This window comes from Wyeomyia smithii, chromosome 3, assembly GCF_029784165.1.
Source record: "Wyeomyia smithii strain HCP4-BCI-WySm-NY-G18 chromosome 3, ASM2978416v1, whole genome shotgun sequence".
NCBI lineage: Eukaryota > Metazoa > Arthropoda > Insecta > Diptera > Culicidae > Wyeomyia > Wyeomyia smithii.
The window spans coordinates 126,781,271-126,801,019 of record NC_073696.1 but is presented as its reverse complement, the minus strand read 5'-3'; the positions used below and the strand labels follow the sequence as shown (position 1 = coordinate 126,801,019).

At 41.7% G+C, this 19,749-nt stretch overlaps 1 protein-coding gene across 6 annotated transcripts in view; it reads left to right on the top strand.

The window, feature by feature from the left end:
• Positions 1 to 19,749, top strand: part of LOC129731453 (uncharacterized) — a 365,349-nt gene that overhangs the window by 316,682 nt on the left and 28,918 nt on the right. For 4 of the 6 annotated variants that reach the window (XM_055691463.1, XM_055691460.1, XM_055691465.1 and 1 more), the window contains 19 exons: positions 49 to 369; positions 443 to 1,396; positions 1,482 to 2,438; positions 4,666 to 4,989; positions 6,935 to 7,246; positions 7,303 to 8,247; positions 8,308 to 8,958; positions 9,377 to 9,688; positions 9,745 to 10,689; positions 10,750 to 11,400; positions 11,837 to 12,148; positions 12,205 to 13,149; positions 13,210 to 13,860; positions 15,188 to 15,499; positions 15,556 to 16,500; positions 16,566 to 17,216; positions 17,670 to 17,981; positions 18,038 to 18,982; positions 19,046 to 19,696. In XM_055691463.1, coding sequence (XP_055547438.1) covers positions 49 to 369; positions 443 to 1,396; positions 1,482 to 2,438; positions 4,666 to 4,989; positions 6,935 to 7,246; positions 7,303 to 8,247; positions 8,308 to 8,958; positions 9,377 to 9,688; positions 9,745 to 10,689; positions 10,750 to 11,400; positions 11,837 to 12,148; positions 12,205 to 13,149; positions 13,210 to 13,860; positions 15,188 to 15,499; positions 15,556 to 16,500; positions 16,566 to 17,216; positions 17,670 to 17,981; positions 18,038 to 18,982; positions 19,046 to 19,696 — 12,096 coding nt within the window. The remainder of the gene's footprint in view (positions 1 to 48; positions 370 to 442; positions 1,397 to 1,481; positions 2,439 to 4,665; positions 4,990 to 6,934; positions 7,247 to 7,302; positions 8,248 to 8,307; positions 8,959 to 9,376; positions 9,689 to 9,744; positions 10,690 to 10,749; positions 11,401 to 11,836; positions 12,149 to 12,204; positions 13,150 to 13,209; positions 13,861 to 15,187; positions 15,500 to 15,555; positions 16,501 to 16,565; positions 17,217 to 17,669; positions 17,982 to 18,037; positions 18,983 to 19,045; positions 19,697 to 19,749) is intronic. The other 2 variants (XM_055691461.1, XM_055691462.1) reach the window with 2 other exon arrangements.

Sequence of the window (19,749 nt, the reverse complement as noted above, 5' to 3'; positions counted from 1 at the left end):
AATTTCCACTCCTCTTTTCTATCTATTATGTAAATAACTCATTTCTAGAACGTCCTGTGGTATCTGATGGTGATCCATGTGTGCCTTCTCCATGTGGACCCAACTCTCAATGTCGAGCTGTTGGAAACACGCCCACCTGTTCATGTCTGCCAAACTATATTGGCCGGGCACCCAACTGTCGTCCAGAGTGTATGATTAATGCCGAATGCTCTGCAAATTTGGCTTGTATAAATGAAAAATGTAAAGATCCATGCGTTGGCTCCTGTGGGCTAAATGCAATTTGCACTGTAATCAAACACAATCCGGTTTGCGAATGCCAGGTTGGATTTACCGGTGATCCATTTTCAGTTTGCACAGAATTCACTCCTCGTAAGAATGTTTGCTGATTCTAGTTTCTCCAGTTGAAGGTGCTAACCAGTAATTTTTATTTATTTTTCCTTAGAACGTGAACCCGTACAAGTCAATCCGTGTAATCCGTCCCCATGCGGCGCTAACGCTGTTTGCAAGGAACGCAATGGAGCTGGATCCTGCATTTGTCTTCCGGACTATTTCGGTGATCCATACACAGGCTGCCGTCCAGAATGCGTACAAAACTCAGATTGCGATAAGTTCAGAGCTTGTGTTAACAACAAATGCAAAGATCCGTGTCCTGGAGTTTGCGGTTTAAATGCTGAATGTAGAGTGCAGAATCATAGCCCTATTTGTTTATGTCTTGAGGGTTACACTGGTGATCCTTCCAAAGGATGTAGCATAACAGAGACAGTAACAGCACGGCCAAAAGCGGAAGGATGCTCTCCGTCACCCTGTGGTCCAAATAGTAATTGCCGCGAAGTAAACGGGCACTCAGTATGCTCATGCCAGTCAGGTTATATTGGAACTCCTCCATCATGTAGACCAGAATGTGTTGTTAGCTCGGAGTGCAGCCAGGATAGAGCCTGTCTCAATCAAAAATGTGCCGACCCCTGCCCTGGTACTTGCGGAACAGAGGCCCGATGCCAAGTTGTAAATCACAATCCCATCTGTAGCTGTCCCCCAGGTTACACTGGAGATCCGTTTATTCGATGTAACAAAAAAGATTACCGTGACATACCACCAGTCGATCCGTGTCTACCGTCACCTTGTGGACCATATTCACAATGTAGAGTAGTGAACACACAAGCTGCCTGCTCTTGCCAAGCAAATTATATAGGTAGACCGCCGCTCTGTCGTCCAGAATGTACGTACGATGCTGAATGTGCCAGTAATTTGGCATGTCAGAATGAACGATGTACTGATCCATGCCCTGGTGCATGTGGACACAACGCCGTTTGTCAAGCAATCAACCATCGAGCTGTTTGTGTTTGCAATGATGGTTTCGAGGGTAATCCTCTAGTACAATGTGACCGAACTCTGTCACGTAAGTCGACTTCTATACCATTTAATGAAAAACAAATTGAATTGTAATGTTTTTAATGTTGTTGTGTTGTAATGTTATTTTACAGCGACTACAGAACGTCTTACACCATGCGCTCCATCTCCATGTGGTCCCAATGCAGAATGCAGGGAACGAAACAAAGCCGGTGCTTGTTATTGTTTGCAAGGCTATGAAGGAAATCCCTACGATGTCTTCTCCGGTTGTCGACGAGAGTGCGATGTAAATAGTGATTGTGCAGAGAGCCTCGCTTGTGTGAACTACAAGTGTGTTGATCCTTGTCCGGGTGTTTGTGGGGGCCAAGCCCTTTGTGAGATAGTTAACCATGTACCAACTTGTGTTTGCCCAGAAGGAATGGTTGGTGATCCGTTCTCACGCTGTGAGTTAAGGGTAGAACCAATCACGCGAGCTCCACTCATTTGTGATCAAAGTACATGCGGCCCAAACAGTATTTGCCGTATTCAGAATGACGTCGCTGTATGTAAATGTCAACCTGTAATGATTGGAAGCCCTCCTAATTGTCGTCCAGAATGCCTCCAAAGTAGTGATTGCGACTCGCAGGGAGCCTGTGTGAACTATAAATGTATAGATCCGTGCCCTGGATCATGTGGACAAAATGCTAAATGTCAAGTTATCAATCACAACCCCATCTGTAGTTGCAACCCCGGATTTACGGGTGATCCGTTCACTCGCTGCTATCAAGAAATTCGCGACACTACGAAAGCTCCTCCGACTCCTTGCGTACCTTCACCCTGCGGACCAAATGCAGAATGCAAAGCAATCGGTGGCAAAGAAGCCTGTTCCTGTTTGCCAGACCATGTAGGAACACCACCGAATTGTCGTCCTGAGTGTGTCCTAAGTACCGAGTGCTCTCAGAACCAAGCCTGCATTCGTCAAAAATGTACCGATCCGTGTCCTGGATCCTGTGGTCTGAACGCAAAGTGCACTGTTGTCAACCATACACCCAGCTGTTCATGTGACCATGGATACACTGGCGATCCATTTACCGGTTGCCAGCCAATACAAGGTGAGTCTCTCAATCTTTATTTATCTTATTGTGTCGGACCAATACCAAACCAAAATGGAATCTATGATAACACGCTATTGAAAGGCTTCACGCTTAAACTATTTCATTTTGCTCATTAGCGCGGTTGTGATATCTCATAACATTTTGGAATATCATCAACCCAACCTACGATGCATAGGGTTCGAGTGCTTAAAAAGTAGATGTTGATAGAATTTTACGTATACATGCATGTACACTATAACGTGCTGTTAACACACAAAAATGGTCAGAACATCTATTGCTTCAATAATTATGACTTTCAAAAGTCTCAATTTTGCCTCTGTTTCGTGTATTATTCGCTTTTTTTCAATATACCAATGGAAAATCAATGCTTATTGATGCACAAAATCAATGAAATGATGACAACACCGGTTGACTGCTTCACCGCTTTAAACTGGAGATTGAAATTTGCTTAGTATAATCTGGCTTTTGGTCGCAATTTAAAACGCTTTTAATTCGAAACACTTTCAAGCTGCAATTTGCACACGAAGCCTTCAACAATATTACTCAAAAATATCGGTTTAACCCTCTAGTGCCCAAGTTATTTTTCAGACGGACATCTGTAAAATCACTATGAATCTTTATTAACATTTTTTAAGTATTTATTGAAGCTTTTTAGAGGTTTAACTGAAGCGTGTCTAAAGGCGGCACTGGGCCCTAGATGGTTAAGCATTATCTAGTATTGAGCTGCTTGATAGAAAACAACAGAAAAAGCAATTATTTTTCAAACCACACTCATTTATTTTCAAAATTGAACCGTATCATGAATAGTGAAGCTGCATTTGCACAGACCTAATCTGAGCAAAAAATATCACATTTGGAAACTGTAGCACAAACATGCTGGTGAAATGAAATGAAAAATTCAAATTTCTGGTAGAAGCTCCCTGATCCACAATTCTACACCGGGATATCACCGTTTATACTTTATTCAATGTTAAACCAAAATGTGTTACATTTAGGTTAAGTTTCATATTATACTGGAGTCTTTTTTTACGCGAGTTAGTTAAATGCGTTTTTTTTATACGCGGCTTTTTTACGCGATTTTTTACAATAGTTATATACGGATAATTTTTACACGATTTTTTCAAATAACGCGGATTATTTTTTTGCGGTATGGCAGACTTTTTTTACGCGGCATCAAATAAGTTCAGTATAAGTAAATCTAATAAAAAGTAAAGTAAAATAATCGTATAGATCATTAAAAAGAGATTTTCTGTTTTTTTTTTATCTATTCAATGTATGTTTTTGATATATTTGTTCCAAAATTTCTGAGAATTTAAAATTATAGGCAATTTTCGTTGATTCGGAAAATAAGAAGAAAAAAACATTCATAATTGCGATATGAGTCGAGATCATTGCGATTAACTTTCGATTAACCCTCTAGTGCCCAAATTAATTTTTAGACGGACTTCGAAAAAATCAGTATGAAGCTTTATAAACATTTTTTAAGTTCTTATTAAAGCTTTTTAGAGGTTCAACTGAAGACCGTCTAAAGGCGGCACTGGGCACTAGAGGGTTAAGAAACGAATGCTGAAGCTTAAAAATATAGCAAAATCATGATGAAAATGTTGTTGCCCTGCTTTTCATGGAATTTTCATTTTGAATAAACGAATTTGGCATGTATTGTTCCCATTTCTGTATAACTTTTTTATTTACTTACAATTTATTTTTTCAATCGGATTAACCGGTACAACCAACCGCGTAAAACAAGACCCCAGTGTATAGAACGTATATATCACAAAACTGAATTTATGTAAGCACTTCTGGGCTACATCTACAATTAATTTATGTAAGCACTTCTGGGCTACATCTACAATTATCTCCAACACACGTTAATGTTCACTTCAGCCCGTGGTATAGTTAAGATCTGCTTTATTATGCTTCATGCTTCAAGCAAACGAGAATTCAATAAGGTAAGTGTGTGAATTCTCCATCTCTAATCGCCTGCTGCAACACCGCAACGCATAATATCACAATAGAAATTTAAACGCCAAATTAAACCGAAACAGGTCAATCACGCAAATCTAACAAATGCAACCGCAAACTCAACAAAACAATCGCTTAAGGCTTTCGATGGTTGTATGGTCGCTTTGTTCTCCTGGTTCGCCCCAACCCCCATAACCTCTGCTCCACTGCGCATTTCTTCAAGGAAATCGTCTTTATATTCATGTCTTCGTTAATTTTGCAGCCGATTATCCAATTCAAGTTCAGTCTCCATGTGTTCCCAGTCCATGCGGAGCTAACGCCATTTGTCGAGAACAAAGCGGTGCTGGAGCATGCACGTGCATCGAAGATCACTTTGGAAACCCGTACGAAGGCTGTCGTCCTGAGTGTGTCTTGAACTCCGACTGTCCCCTTAACCGCGCCTGTATACGTAACAAATGTCAGGATCCCTGTCCCGGAACGTGTGGTCAAAATGCTGAATGCCAAGTTGTCAATCATTTACCCTCATGCTCCTGTGCCGAAGGATATGAGGGTGATCCGTTTCGATATTGCGTCGAACGAAAAGAACGTAAGATTTCATCATACATATTTTACTCTACTACAAACTATTGACTGACCACAAAGGAGAATATTGACGAAGCGTAATTTCATGGTTGATATATATTGAAACTAATTTGATTGTATTTGCATCAACGTGAGAATCAGTGTTGAGCGTTATCTCACACTCGAAAACGAACTTTTGAGCTCGACGTTGCTGAGGGTTCGCTGTCAATCTTTTCCATCTTCAGCACCTTCAATGAGAACATTGAGTTTAATTGTTATCACTTTCCTCCATTCTGACAGTGTGCATGTCAAAAAGGACAAATTTGGCGAAAATTTGTGTTCAATAATGTTTGGTAGAAGTTTTGGAACGATTTCTAGTAGGGTTTGCAATCCCGGGAACGATTTCCCGGGAATTGCCTTTTCCCGGGATTCCCGGATCCCGGGAACAGGAATATTGATTCCCGGGATCCCGGGATTCCCGAGCTCCTCGGAAAATTTTCCATACAATATTGCAATAAAACTAAATATCGTATCAAAACATGAAACTTACGTCGTAGAAGTGTAGAGCAGATTCATAGTGTGCATTATACGAAGCAAATATTTGCTTGAAACGACGATCGATATTTGCTTGCCGTGTAATTATTTGCTCAATTTATTTGTCAAAAATATAAGCTGTCTTAATCAGTAAACGAAAAATTAAGAGATATTTTCTTTGTCTTTGCTAGTGAGTTTACTACTAAGCGGATAGTTGCTTGATTTTTTCTTTGTTTATTGACAAAAAATTTTGAAACCTGTAAATTGATAAAAAAAAACTGAAACCCGTAAATCAATGCGACCATAAATAAATAAATTAATAAAACTCAGTCAGTGTAACTTGGGTCGTGGCCGCGATTTCACATTAATTACGAAGGCATTCAAACGCTTTAAAATCTGGCTGCCAAACACTCAGCTTTATCTTCAACAAACTAAAAATATTGGACTCTTCAGTTTCTCATGAAATGTAGCAAAAGCTGGAATCGGTGATTAGGAAATATCTTAGAAATCAGACACCAGCGGTAATTCAGCGATCTTAAGCAAAGTTTTACAGAAGGGAACTACATTATTTGGGCCTAATGAAAAATTGTCAGCGGAACTGAGGCGATTGATAGACGATTGTTCATGAATTTCTGGAGTGAACTTGAATAAATTTTGTTCTTCAATTGATAATCAAATTGTAAACGATTGTTTGAAACTTTTTATTAATAAACTTCATTTTAAATCTCATTTTTGCTAAGGATTTTTTCCTTTCCTGGTTCCCGGGAATTCCCGGGAAATGAGATTTTTCATTCCCGTTTCCCGGGAAATCTATTCTCGGGAATATTGCAAACCCTAATTTCTAGATTGTAAAACTCAACATTATTCGAAGGTCAAGAAAATTGTTGAATATTTTTCTTGTGATTCTTAATTTATCAAAAACAATACTAAATTCAAAACTTATTGAAAAATAATTATTCAACGCTATTAATCTTTGACTACTTATAATTAATTGAAAGAAGAAAAAATAGAAAAATATGGGTAACAGTTCGACGAAAAACCTCTATATCACTTGTGTTCATTATAAAATCTGTCGATAAATAGTCTAGAACTAGTCTGAAGAAGTGTGTCTTATGTGCCTTACAGTCAGAATCTAGAACAACAATTCTCATTTTGCTATGATTTGCCAGTAGCCACTCTAATTATTAAAGCTTTATATTTAAAATATATTTTGAAAAAAAAATTTTCAATGAATTCTATACATGTTTTGCCATAAAAATAAGGTAAAAATTGGATGCAAAAGAGAAAAATGATACATAAGCAAAAACGTAAACCAAAAAATAACAGTACTGCCAAATGTGTCTTAGGACAGACTTCCTTTTACAGCACTCAAAGAGAATGTTTCTATTTTTCAAGAAACTAACCGATAAAGAACGCAACCATTTTATACTTTGCAGCCAAACAAGATAACAAAAACTCCTGTCAGCCAAATCCTTGCGGTCCCAACAGTCAATGTCGAGAAATCAATAGTCAAGCCGTTTGCTCATGTCTTCCCACGTACATTGGAACACCTCCAGGCTGTCGACCGGAATGTGTCTCCAGTTATGAATGTTCCTTGGACCGAGCCTGTGTCAATCAAAAGTGTACTGACCCATGTCCAGGAACGTGTGGTACTAACGCACGATGTAACGTTAATAATCATAGCCCAATTTGTTCTTGTTTATCTGGATATACGGGAGATCCCTTCACACGATGTTACCCTAATCCACGTAAGATTGAATCCATATCATATACTTGCATTTTCATAATCATTATTGTATCTCAGCCCCTTCACAAGACACACAAATCATTGTGCGAGATCCATGCGTACCATCTCCCTGTGGTCCAAATGCCCAATGTAGAAACGCAAACGAAATTCCATCATGTTCTTGTCTTCCCAATTACATTGGATCACCACCAAATTGTAGACCAGAGTGCACCATCAACGCGGAGTGTTCAAGCGCACAAGCTTGTATGAATGAGAAGTGTAGAGATCCCTGCCCTGGATCATGTGGAATCAGTGCGAGGTGTAATGTAATCAATCACACACCGATTTGTACCTGTGAGAGTGGCTTTACGGGTGATCCATTTACAAGCTGTTACCCTGAGCCACCTCCACCGAAAGAACCCGTACGAGATGATCCATGCAATCCATCTCCATGTGGACCAAATGCTCAATGTAACGATGGAATATGCTCATGTTTGCCTCAGTATCAAGGCGATCCATATCAAGGATGCCGGCCAGAATGCGTACTTAATTCCGATTGTTCACGAGAAAAGGCATGCATAAGAAGTAAATGTGTCGATCCCTGTCCAGGAACATGTGGACAAGATGCTATATGCGATGTCATCAATCATATTCCAATGTGCAGTTGTCCAAATGGAATGGCTGGTAATGCATTCATACAGTGCCGACCACAACAATCGCCACAAGTGGCGAATCCATGCAACCCAACTCCGTGTGGTCCTAACAGCCAGTGCCGTGAAATAAATGGTCAAGCGGTGTGCTCTTGTGTACCAGGGTTTATTGGAAGTCCACCAACTTGCAGACCTGAATGTGTCGTCAGTTCAGATTGCTTCCAAAATCAAGCTTGCAGTAATCAGAAATGTCGTGATCCTTGTCCTGGCACATGTGGAATCAGAGCTAATTGTGTTGTCGTCAACCACAACCCGATTTGCAGCTGTCCTAATCGTTACAGTGGTGATCCGTTTATTCGTTGTCAACCGATCAGTATGTCAACTTAATTGAAATAACGTCAATGCGCTTAAAACTAATTTTGTTTTTTTACAGTTGAACCTCCAGTTCAAATGACTGTGGGTAATCCCTGTCAACCTTCACCTTGCGGGCCTAACGCAGAATGTCGGTCGGTTGGAAACTCTCCGTCTTGCACTTGTATTGACGGAATGGTGGGTTCACCCCCCAATTGCCGACCAGAATGTATCAGTACCTCCGAATGCGACAGCAATCGTGCATGTATTAGACAAAAATGTCAAGATCCATGTATTGGAGCTTGTGGTTCTAACTCAGAATGTAGGGTTGTTAGTCATACTCCAATGTGCATTTGCTCTATTGGATACACCGGTGATCCCTTCAGTCAATGTGTGCCGACTCAACAGGATGTACCAAGAGAACCAACTTCTCCTTGTACACCTAGTCCTTGTGGTGCAAATGCCGTCTGCAGAGAACAAAACAATGCCGGATCTTGCACTTGTGTAGAAGATCATATCGGAAATCCATACGAAGGTTGTAGGCCGGAATGTGTCCTAAATTCTGACTGTTCCTCAAACCAAGCCTGTGTCAGAAACAAGTGTCAAGATCCATGTCCTGGAACGTGTGCACAAAATGCGGAATGCCAAGTTGTGAATCATTTACCATCCTGTACTTGCCTTCAAGGATACAAAGGCGATCCATTCCGTTTCTGCAGCATACAACAAGAACAACGTAAGAAAATTGAAATATCTGCTATCGCTATTATTGTAATATTCCGCTTTATGCTTCCAATTCTGCTTGTTAATTTTGCTTCCAAAATCGATTTTGTCTTAAAATACGATAAGAGAACGTCTCAAGAATCAGTTTTCGTATACTCCAATTTAGCTGGAAAAAATATGAGACACAAAAGCATTGTTGCGGCAACACCGCAATCAGTCTTACGTACTAACTGCTCCATGCAAAATGTTCCGGTGAACAAGGTTGAGTCTCCACGAGGCATATATGCTCCAATCTTTTTCAAAAATACATTAAATCGCTTTGCGCTCTTTCTTAGTTTTTTACTAGAAGCTTCGCGAAAATCATACAATTTTCGAATCTGTGTAGCTTCTTACGAAGATAAATTGTATTATGAAAACCAATTATCCTGCAGCTCTTCAAGAATACGTGAACCCTTGTCAACCGAGTCCATGCGGTCCCAACAGTCAATGCCGAGTAATTAATGGTCAAGCCGTTTGTTCATGCCTTCCCAAATACGTTGGAACACCTCCAGGCTGTCGACCGGAATGTGTCTCCAGTTCTGAATGTTTCTTGGACCGAGCCTGTGTCAATCAAAAGTGTACTGACCCATGTCCAGGAACTTGTGGTACTAACGCACGATGTAACGTTAATAATCATAGCCCAATTTGTTCTTGTTTATCTGGATATACGGGAGATCCCTTCACACGGTGTTACCCTAATCCACGTAAGATTGAATCCATATCATATACTTGCATTTTCATAATCATTATTGTATCTCAGCTCCTCCACAAGACACACAAATCATTGTGCGAGATCCATGCGTACCATCTCCCTGTGGTCCAAATGCCCAATGTAGAAACGCAAACGAAATTCCATCATGTTCTTGTCTCACCAATTACATTGGATCACCACCAAATTGTAGACCAGAGTGCACCATCAACGCGGAGTGTTCAAGCGCACAAGCTTGTATGAATGAGAAGTGTAGAGATCCCTGCCCTGGATCATGTGGAATCAGTGCGAGGTGTAATGTAATCAATCACACACCGATTTGTACCTGTGAGAGTGGCTTTACGGGCGATCCATTCACAAGCTGTTACACTGAGCCACCTCCACCTGAAGAACCAGTACGAGATGATCCATGCAATCCATCTCCATGTGGACCAAATGCTCAATGTAACGATGGAATATGCTCCTGCTTGCCTGAGTATCAAGGCAATCCATATCAAGGATGCCGGCCAGAATGCGTACTTAATTCCGATTGTTCACGAGAAAAGGCATGCATAAGAAGTAAATGTGTCGATCCCTGTCCAGGAACATGTGGACAAGATGCTATATGCGATGTCATCAATCATATTCCAATGTGCAGTTGTCCAAATGGAATGGCTGGTAATGCATTCATACAGTGCCGACCACAACAATCGCCACCAGTGGCGAATCCATGCAACCCAACTCCGTGTGGTCCCAACAGCCAGTGCCGTGAAATAAATGGTCAAGCGGTGTGCTCTTGTGTACCAGGGTTTATTGGAAGTCCACCTACTTGCAGACCTGAATGTGTCGTCAGTTCAGATTGCTCCCAAAATCAAGCTTGCAGTAATCAGAAATGTCGTGATCCTTGTCTTGGCACATGTGGAATCAGAGCCAATTGTGTTGTCGTCAACCACAACCCGATTTGCAGCTGTCCTAATCGTTACAATGGTGATCCGTTTATTCGTTGTCAACCAATCAGTATGTCAAAATAATTGGAATAACGTCAATGCGCTTAAAACTAATTTTGTTTTTTTACAGTTGAACCTCCAGTTCAAATGACTGTGGGTAATCCCTGTCAACCTTCACCTTGCGGGCCTAACGCAGAATGTCGATCGGTTGGAAACTCTCCGTCTTGCACTTGTATTGACGGAATGGTGGGTTCACCCCCCAATTGCCGACCGGAATGTATCAGTAACTCCGAATGCGACAGCAATCGTGCATGTATTAGACAAAAATGTCAAGATCCATGTATTGGAGCTTGTGGTTCTAACTCAGAATGTAGGGTTGTAAGTCATACTCCAATGTGCATTTGCTCTATTGGATACACCGGTGATCCCTTCAGTCAATGTGTGCCGACTCAACAGGATGCACCAAGAGAACCAACTTCTCCTTGTACACCTAGTCCTTGTGGTGCAAATGCCGTCTGCAGAGAACAAAACAATGCCGGATCTTGCACTTGTGTGGAAGATCATATCGGAAATCCATACGAAGGTTGTAGGCCGGAATGTGTCCTAAATTCTGACTGTTCCCCAAACCAAGCCTGTGTCAGGAGCAAGTGTCAAGATCCATGTCCTGGAACGTGTGCACAAAATGCGGAATGCCAAGTTGTGAATCATTTACCATCATGTACTTGCCGTCAAGGATACAAAGGCGATCCATTCCGTTTCTGCAGCATACAACAAGAACAACGTGAGAAAATTGTAATATCTGCTATCGCTATTATTGTAATATTCCGCTTTATGCTTCCAATTCTGCTTGTTAATTTTGCTTCCAAAATCGATTTTGTCTTAAAATACGATAAGAGAACGTCTCAAGAATCAGTTTTCGTATACTCCAATTTAGCTGGAAAAAATATGAGGCACAAAAGCATTGTTGCGGCAACACTGCAATCAGTCTTACGTACTAACTGCTCCATTCAAAATGTTCCGGTGAACAAGGTTGAGTCTCCACGAGGCATATATGCTCCAATCTTTTTCAAAAATACATTAAATCGCTTTGCGCTCTTTCTTAGTTTTTTACTAGAAGCTTCGCGAAAATCATACAATTTTCGAATATTCTATAATGGCTTTAATAGTGTAGCTTCTTACGAAGATAAATTGTATTATGAAAACCAATTATCCTGCAGCTCTTCAAGAGTACGTAAACCCTTGTCAACCAAGTCCATGCGGTCCCAACAGTCAATGCCGAGAAATTAATGGTCAAGCCGTTTGTTCATGCCTTCCCAAATACGTTGGAACACCTCCAGGCTGTCGACCGGAATGTGTCTCCAGTTCTGAATGTTCCTTGGACCGAGCCTGTGTCAATCAAAAGTGTACTGACCCATGTCCAGGAACTTGTGGTACTAACGCACGATGTAACGTTAATAATCATAGCCCAATTTGTTCTTGTTTATCTGGATATACGGGAGATCCCTTCACACGGTGTTACCCTAATCCACGTAAGATTGAATCCATATCATATACTTGCATTTTCATAATCATTATTGTATCTCAGCTCCTCCACAAGACACACAAATCATTGTGCGAGATCCATGCGTACCATCTCCCTGTGGTCCAAATGCCCAATGTAGAAACGCAAACGAAATTCCATCATGTTCTTGTCTCACCAATTACATTGGATCACCACCAAATTGTAGACCAGAGTGCACCATCAACGCGGAGTGTTCAAGCGCACAAGCTTGTATGAATGAGAAGTGTAGAGATCCCTGCCCTGGATCATGTGGAATCAGTGCGAGGTGTAATGTAATCAATCACACACCGATTTGTACCTGTGAGAGTGGCTTTACGGGCGATCCATTCACAAGCTGTTACACTGAGCCACCTCCACCTAAAGAACCAGTACGAGATGATCCATGCAATCCATCTCCATGTGGACCAAATGCTCAATGTAACGATGGAATATGCTCCTGCTTGCCTGAGTATCAAGGCAATCCATATCAAGGATGCCGGCCAGAATGCGTACTTAATTCCGATTGTTCACGAGAAAAGGCATGCATAAGAAGTAAATGTGTCGATCCCTGTCCAGGAACATGTGGACAAGATGCTATATGCGATGTCATCAATCATATTCCAATGTGCAGTTGTCCAAATGGAATGGCTGGTAATGCATTCATACAGTGCCGACCACAACAATCGCCACCAGTGGCGAATCCATGCAAACCAACTCCGTGTGGTCCCAACAGCCAGTGCCGTGAAATAAATGGTCAAGCGGTGTGCTCTTGTGTACCAGGGTTTATTGGAAGTCCACCTACTTGCAGACCTGAATGTGTCGTCAGTTCAGATTGCTCCCAAAATCAAGCTTGCAGTAATCAGAAATGTCGTGATCCTTGTCTTGGCACATGTGGAATCAGAGCCAATTGTGTTGTCGTCAACCACAACCCGATTTGCAGCTGTCCTAATCGTTACAATGGTGATCCGTTTATTCGTTGTCAACCAATCAGTATGTCAAAATAATTGGAATAACGTCAATGCGCTTAAAACTAATTTTGTTTTTTTACAGTTGAACCTCCAGTTCAAATGACTGTGGGTAATCCCTGTCAACCTTCACCTTGCGGGCCTAACGCAGAATGTCGGTCGGTTGGAAACTCTCCGTCTTGCACTTGTATTGACGGAATGGTGGGTTCACCCCCCAATTGCCGACCGGAATGTATCAGTAACTCCGAATGCGACAGCAATCGTGCATGTATTAGACAAAAATGTCAAGATCCATGTATTGGAGCTTGTGGTTCTAACTTAGAATGTAGGGTTGTAAGTCATACTCCAATGTGCATTTGCTCTATTGGATACACCGGTGATCCCTTCAGTCAATGTGTGCCGACTCAACAGGATGTACCAAGAGAACCAACTTCTCCTTGTACACCTAGTCCTTGTGGTGCAAATGCCGTCTGCAGAGAACAAAACAATGCCGGATCTTGCACTTGTGTGGAAGATCATATCGGAAATCCATACGAAGGTTGTAGGCCGGAATGTGTCCTAAATTCTGACTGTTCCCCAAACCAAGCCTGTGTCAGGAGCAAGTGTCAAGATCCATGTCCTGGAACGTGTGCACAAAATGCGGAATGCCAAGTTGTGAATCATTTACCATCATGTACTTGCCGTCAAGGATACAAAGGGGATCCATTCCGTTTCTGCAGCATACAACAAGAACAACGTAAGAAAATTGTAATATCTGCTATCGCTATTATTGTAATATTCCGCCTTATGCTTCCAATTCTACTTGTTATTTTTGCTTCCAAAATCGATTTTGCTTCAAAATACGATAAGAGAACGTCTCAAGAATCAGTTTTCGTATACTCGAATTTAGCTGGACAAAATATGAGACAAAAAGCATTGTTGCGGCAACACCGCAATCAGTCTTACGTACTAACTCAGCGGTTTTCAACCGGGGGGGAATTCCCCCCTAGGGGGGAATTTGACCGTTGCAGGGGGGGAATCGCGAGTGGAAAAATTTCACATGTAATGCGATTTTATGATTGACGGTGGTGCGACATTTTTTTCAGTGTCCAATAAATTCGCTCGCGAAAAACCCATGCACCGGTTTTTGCGCATTATTTTGCTCTATAGGCATACGTCAAATAGACCTTTCTATCTGTGCTAGTATTAGTGGTCGATTTCACTAATACAAGTTTTATTTTTGGGCGTAAATAATCAACTGTGATAACAAAAAATTTCCTCATGCCCCGAACTTTTATTCAAGTGGTAGGCCGATTTTTAGTTTTATTTCATTTATGTTTCCACTAAAACACAGTTTGTTGGAACAGGTAACACGAATGAACTAGGATTCATAAGTGAAATATTTTTCGAAATTGAATATCAGCTAATTTTTTAGTTGAAAACAAATCGATTTTATAAGGATACACGACTAAGCCTGTATTGGTGAGATCTGGCTTAGAAAGCTCTATATGCTTGTTGACGATAAATCGTAACACACACCTTCACAAGTGATGCTGAAAATGCCCGTGTATTGGTGTTTTCCTGCTCCTGCTTGAAACCTGTTTAAAATTAAAGTTTAAAAAGCCTTATATTTTTTAATTACTACAGCTTTTCTTTCATGGTTCCGATAGGGGGGAAAAGCTTGTGTAAATTATCAAAAGGGGGTGCATGAACTGAAAAAGGTTGAAAACCACTGTACTAACTGCTCCATGCAAAATGTTCCGGTGAACAAGGTTGAGTCTCCACGAGGCATATATGCCCCATTGTTTTCAGAAATATATTAAATCGCTTTGCGCTCTTTCTTAGTTTTTTACTAGAAGCTTCGCGAAAATCATACAATTTTCGAATCTTCTATAATGGCTTTAATAGTGTAGCTTCTCAAGGCCCAAATACACACACGGCGCAATGACGCCTTCTCCATACAAAATGGAAGGCGGGAAAGCGACCACGCCTTCTATTTTATATGGAGAAGGTGTCATTGCGCCGTGTGTGTTTTTGGGCCTTTACGAAGATAAATTGTATTATGAAAACCAATTATCCTGCAGCTCTTCAAGAATACGTGAACCCTTGTCAACCAAGTCCATGCGGTCCCAACAGTCAATGCCGAGAAATTAATGGCCAAGCCGTTTGTTCATGCCTTCCCAAATACGTTGGAACACCTCCAGGCTGTCGACCGGAATGTGTCTCCAGTTTTGAATGTTCCTTGGACCGAGCCTGTGTCAATCAAAAGTGTACTGACCCATGTCCAGGAACTTGTGGTACTAACGCACGATGTAACGTTAATAATCATAGCCCAATTTGTTCTTGTTTATCTGGATATACGGGAGATCCCTTCACACGATGTTACCCTAATCCACGTAAGATTGAATCCATATCATATACTTGCATTTTCATAATCATTATTGTATCTCAGCTCCTCCACAAGACACACAAATCATTGTGCGGGATCCATGCGTACCATCTCCCTGTGGTCCAAATGCCCAATGTAGAAACGCAAACGAAATTCCATCATGTTCTTGTCTTCCCAATTACATTGGATCACCACCAAATTGTAGACCAGAGTGCACCATCAACGCGGAGTGTTCAAGCGCACAAGCTTGTATGAATGAGAAGTGTAGAGATCCCTGCCCTGGATCATGTGGAATCAGTGCGAGGTGTAATGTAATCAATCACACACCGATTTGTACCTGTGAGAGTGGCTTTACGGGCGATCCATTCACAAGCTGTTACCCTGAGCCACCTCCACCTAAAGAACCAGTACGAGATGATCCATGCAATCCATCTCCGTGTGGACCAAATGCTCAATGTAACGATGGAATATGCTCCTGCTTGCCTCAGTATCAAGGCGATCCATATCAAGGATGCCGGCCAGAATGCGTACTTAATTCTGATTGTGCACGAGAAAAGGCATGCATAAGAAGTAAATGTGTCGATCCCTGTCCAGGAACATGTGGACAAGATGCTATATGCGATGTCATCAATCATATTCCAATGTGCAGTTGTCCAAATGGAATGGCTGGTAATGCATTCATACAGTGCCGACCACAACAATCGCCACAAGTGGCGAATCCATGCAACCCAACTCCGTGTGGTCCCAACAGCCAGTGCCGTGAAATAAATGGTCAAGCGGTGTGCTCTTGTGTACCAGGATTTATTGGAAGTCCACCAACTTGCAGACCTGAATGTGTCGTCAGTTCAGATTGCTCCCAAAATCAAGCTTGCAGTAATCAGAAATGTCGTGATCCTTGTCCTGGCACATGTGGAATCGGAGCTAATTGCGTTGTCGTCAACCACAATCCAATTTGCAGCTGTCCTAATCGTTACAGTGGTGATCCGTTTAGTCGTTGTCAACCGATCAGTATGTCAACTAAATTGGAATAACGTCAATGCGTTTAAAATGGATTTTGTTTTTTTTTTTTACAGTTGAACCTCCAGTTCAAATGACTGTGGGTAATCCTTGTCAACCCTCACCTTGCGGGCCTAACGCAGAATGTCGGTCGGTTGGAAACTCTCCGTCTTGCACTTGTATTGACGGAATGGTGGGTTCTGCCCCCAATTGCCGACCGGAATGTATCAGTAACTCCGAATGCGACAGCAATCGTGCATGTATTAGACAAAAATGTCAAGATCCATGTATTGGGGCTTGTGGTTCTAACTCAGAATGTAGGGTTGTAAGTCATACTCCAATGTGCATTTGCTCTATTGGATACACCGGTGATCCCTTCAGTCAATGTGTGCCGACTCAACAGGATGTACCAAGAGAACCAACTTCTCCTTGTACACCTAGTCCTTGTGGTGCAAATGCCGTCTGCAGAGAACAAAACAATGCCGGATCTTGCACTTGTGTAGAAGATCATATCGGAAATCCATACGAAGGTTGTAGGCCGGAATGTGTCCTAAATTCTGACTGTTCCTCAAACCAAGCCTGTGTCAGAAGCAAGTGTCAAGATCCATGCCCTGGAACGTGTGCACAAAATGCGGAATGCCAAGTTGTGAATCATTTACCATCATGTACTTGCCTTCAAGGATACAAAGGCGATCCATTCCGTTTCTGCAGCATACAACAAGAACAACGTAAGAAAATTGTAATATTTGCTATCGCTATTATTGTAATATTCCGCTTTATGCTTTCAATTCTGCTTGTTAATTTTGCTTCGAAATGGATTTTGTATCAAAATACAATAAGAGAACGTCTCAAGAATTAGTCTTCATATACTCGAATTTAGCTGGGAAAAAATATAAGACACAGAAGCAATATTGCAGCAACAACGCAATTAGTCTTATGTACTAACTGCTCCATGCAAAATGTTCCGGTGAACATGGTTGAGTCTCCACGAGACCTTTAAGCTCAATTTTTGTTTTTTTTTTTTTTTCAAAGAAACAAATATTAAATCGCTTTGCGCTGTTTCTTAGTGCTTTACCAGAAGCTTCGCGAAAATCATACAATTTTCGAATCTTCTATAATGGCTTTATTAGTGTAGCTTCTCACGAAGAATAATTGTATAATGGACACCAATTATCCTGCAGCTCTTCAAGAATACGTGAACCCTTGTCAACCAAGTCCATGCGGTCCCAACAGTCAATGCCGAGAAATTAATGGCCAAGCCGTTTGTTCATGCCTTCCCAAATACGTTGGAACACCTCCAGGCTGTCGACCGGAATGTATCTCCAGTTCTGAATGTTCCTTGGACCGAGCCTGTGTCAATCAAAAGTGTACTGACCCATGTCCAGGAACTTGTGGTACTAACGCACGATGTAACGTTAATAATCATAGCCCAATTTGTTCTTGTTTATCTGGATATACGGGAGATCCCTTCACACGATGTTACCCTAATCCACGTAAGATTGAATCCATATCATATACTTGCATTTTCATAATCATTATTGTATCTCAGCTCCTCCACAAGACACACAAATCATTGTGCGGGATCCATGCGTACCATCTCCCTGTGGTCCAAATGCCCAATGTAGAAACGCAAACGAAATTCCATCATGTTCTTGTCTTCCCAATTACATTGGATCACCACCAAATTGTAGACCAGAGTGCACCATCAACGCGGAGTGTTCAAGCGCACAAGCTTGTATGAATGAGAAGTGTAGAGATCCCTGCCCTGGATCATGTGGAATCAGTGCGAGGTGTAATGTAATCAATCACACACCGATTTGTACCTGTGAGAGTGGTTTTACGGGCGATCCATTCACAAGCTGTTACCCTGAGCCACCTCCACCGAAAGAACCAGTACGAGATGATCCATGCAATCCATCTCCATGTGGACCAAATGCTCAATGTAACGATGGAGTATGCTCATGTTTGCCTGAGTATCAAGGCGATCCATATCAAGGATGCCGGCCAGAATGCGTACTTAATTCTGATTGTTCACGAGAAAAGGCATGCATAAGAAGTAAATGTGTCGATCCCTGTCCAGGAACATGTGGACAAGATGCTATATGCGATGTCATCAATCATATTCCAATGTGCAGTTGTCCAAATGGAATGGCTGGTAATGCATTCATACAGTGCCGACCACAACAATCGCCACAAGTGGCGAATCCATGCAACCCAACTCCGTGTGGTCCCAACAGCCAGTGCCGTGAAATAAATGGTCAAGCGGTGTGCTCTTGTGTACCAGGATTTATTGGAAGTCCACCAACTTGCAGACCTGAATGTGTCGTCAGTTCAGATTGCTCCCAAAATCAAGCTTGCAGTAATCAGAAATGTCGTGATCCTTGTCCTGGCACATGTGGAATCGGAGCTAATTGCGTTGTCGTCAACCACAATCCAATTTGCAGCTGTCCTAATCGTTACAGTGGTGATCCGTTTATTCGTTGTCAACCGATCAGTATGTCAACTAAATTAGAATAACGTCAATGCGTTTAAAATGGATTTTGTTTTTTTTTTACAGTTGAACCTCCAGTTCAAATGACTGTGGGTAATCCTTGTCAACCCTCACCTTGCGGGCCTAACGCAGAATGTCGGTCGGTTGGAAACTCTCCGTCTTGCACTTGTATTGACGGAATGGTGGGTTCTGCCCCCAATTGCCGACCGGAATGTATCAGTAACTCCGAATGCGACAGCAATCGTGCATGTATTAGACAAAAATGTCAAGATCCATGTATTGGGGCTTGTGGTTCTAACTCAGAATGTAGGGTTGTAAGTCATACTCCAATGTGCATTTGCTCTATTGGATACACCGGTGATCCCTTCAGTCAATGTGTGCCGACTCAACAGGATGTACCAAGAGAACCAACTTCTCCTTGTACACCTAGTCCTTGTGGGGCAAATGCCGTCTGCAGAGAACAAAACAATGCCGGATCTTGCACTTGTGTAGAAGATCATATCGGAAATCCATACGAAGGTTGTAGGCCGGAATGTGTCCTAAATTCTGACTGTTCCTCAAACCAAGCCTGTGTCAGAAGCAAGTGTCAAGATCCATGCCCTGGAACGTGTGCACAAAATGCGGAATGCCAAGTTGTGAATCATTTACCATCATGTACTTGCCTTCAAGGATACAAAGGCGATCCATTCCGTTTCTGCAGCATACAACAAGAACAACGTAAGAAAATTGTAATATTTGCTATCGCTATTATTGTAATATTCCGCTTTTTG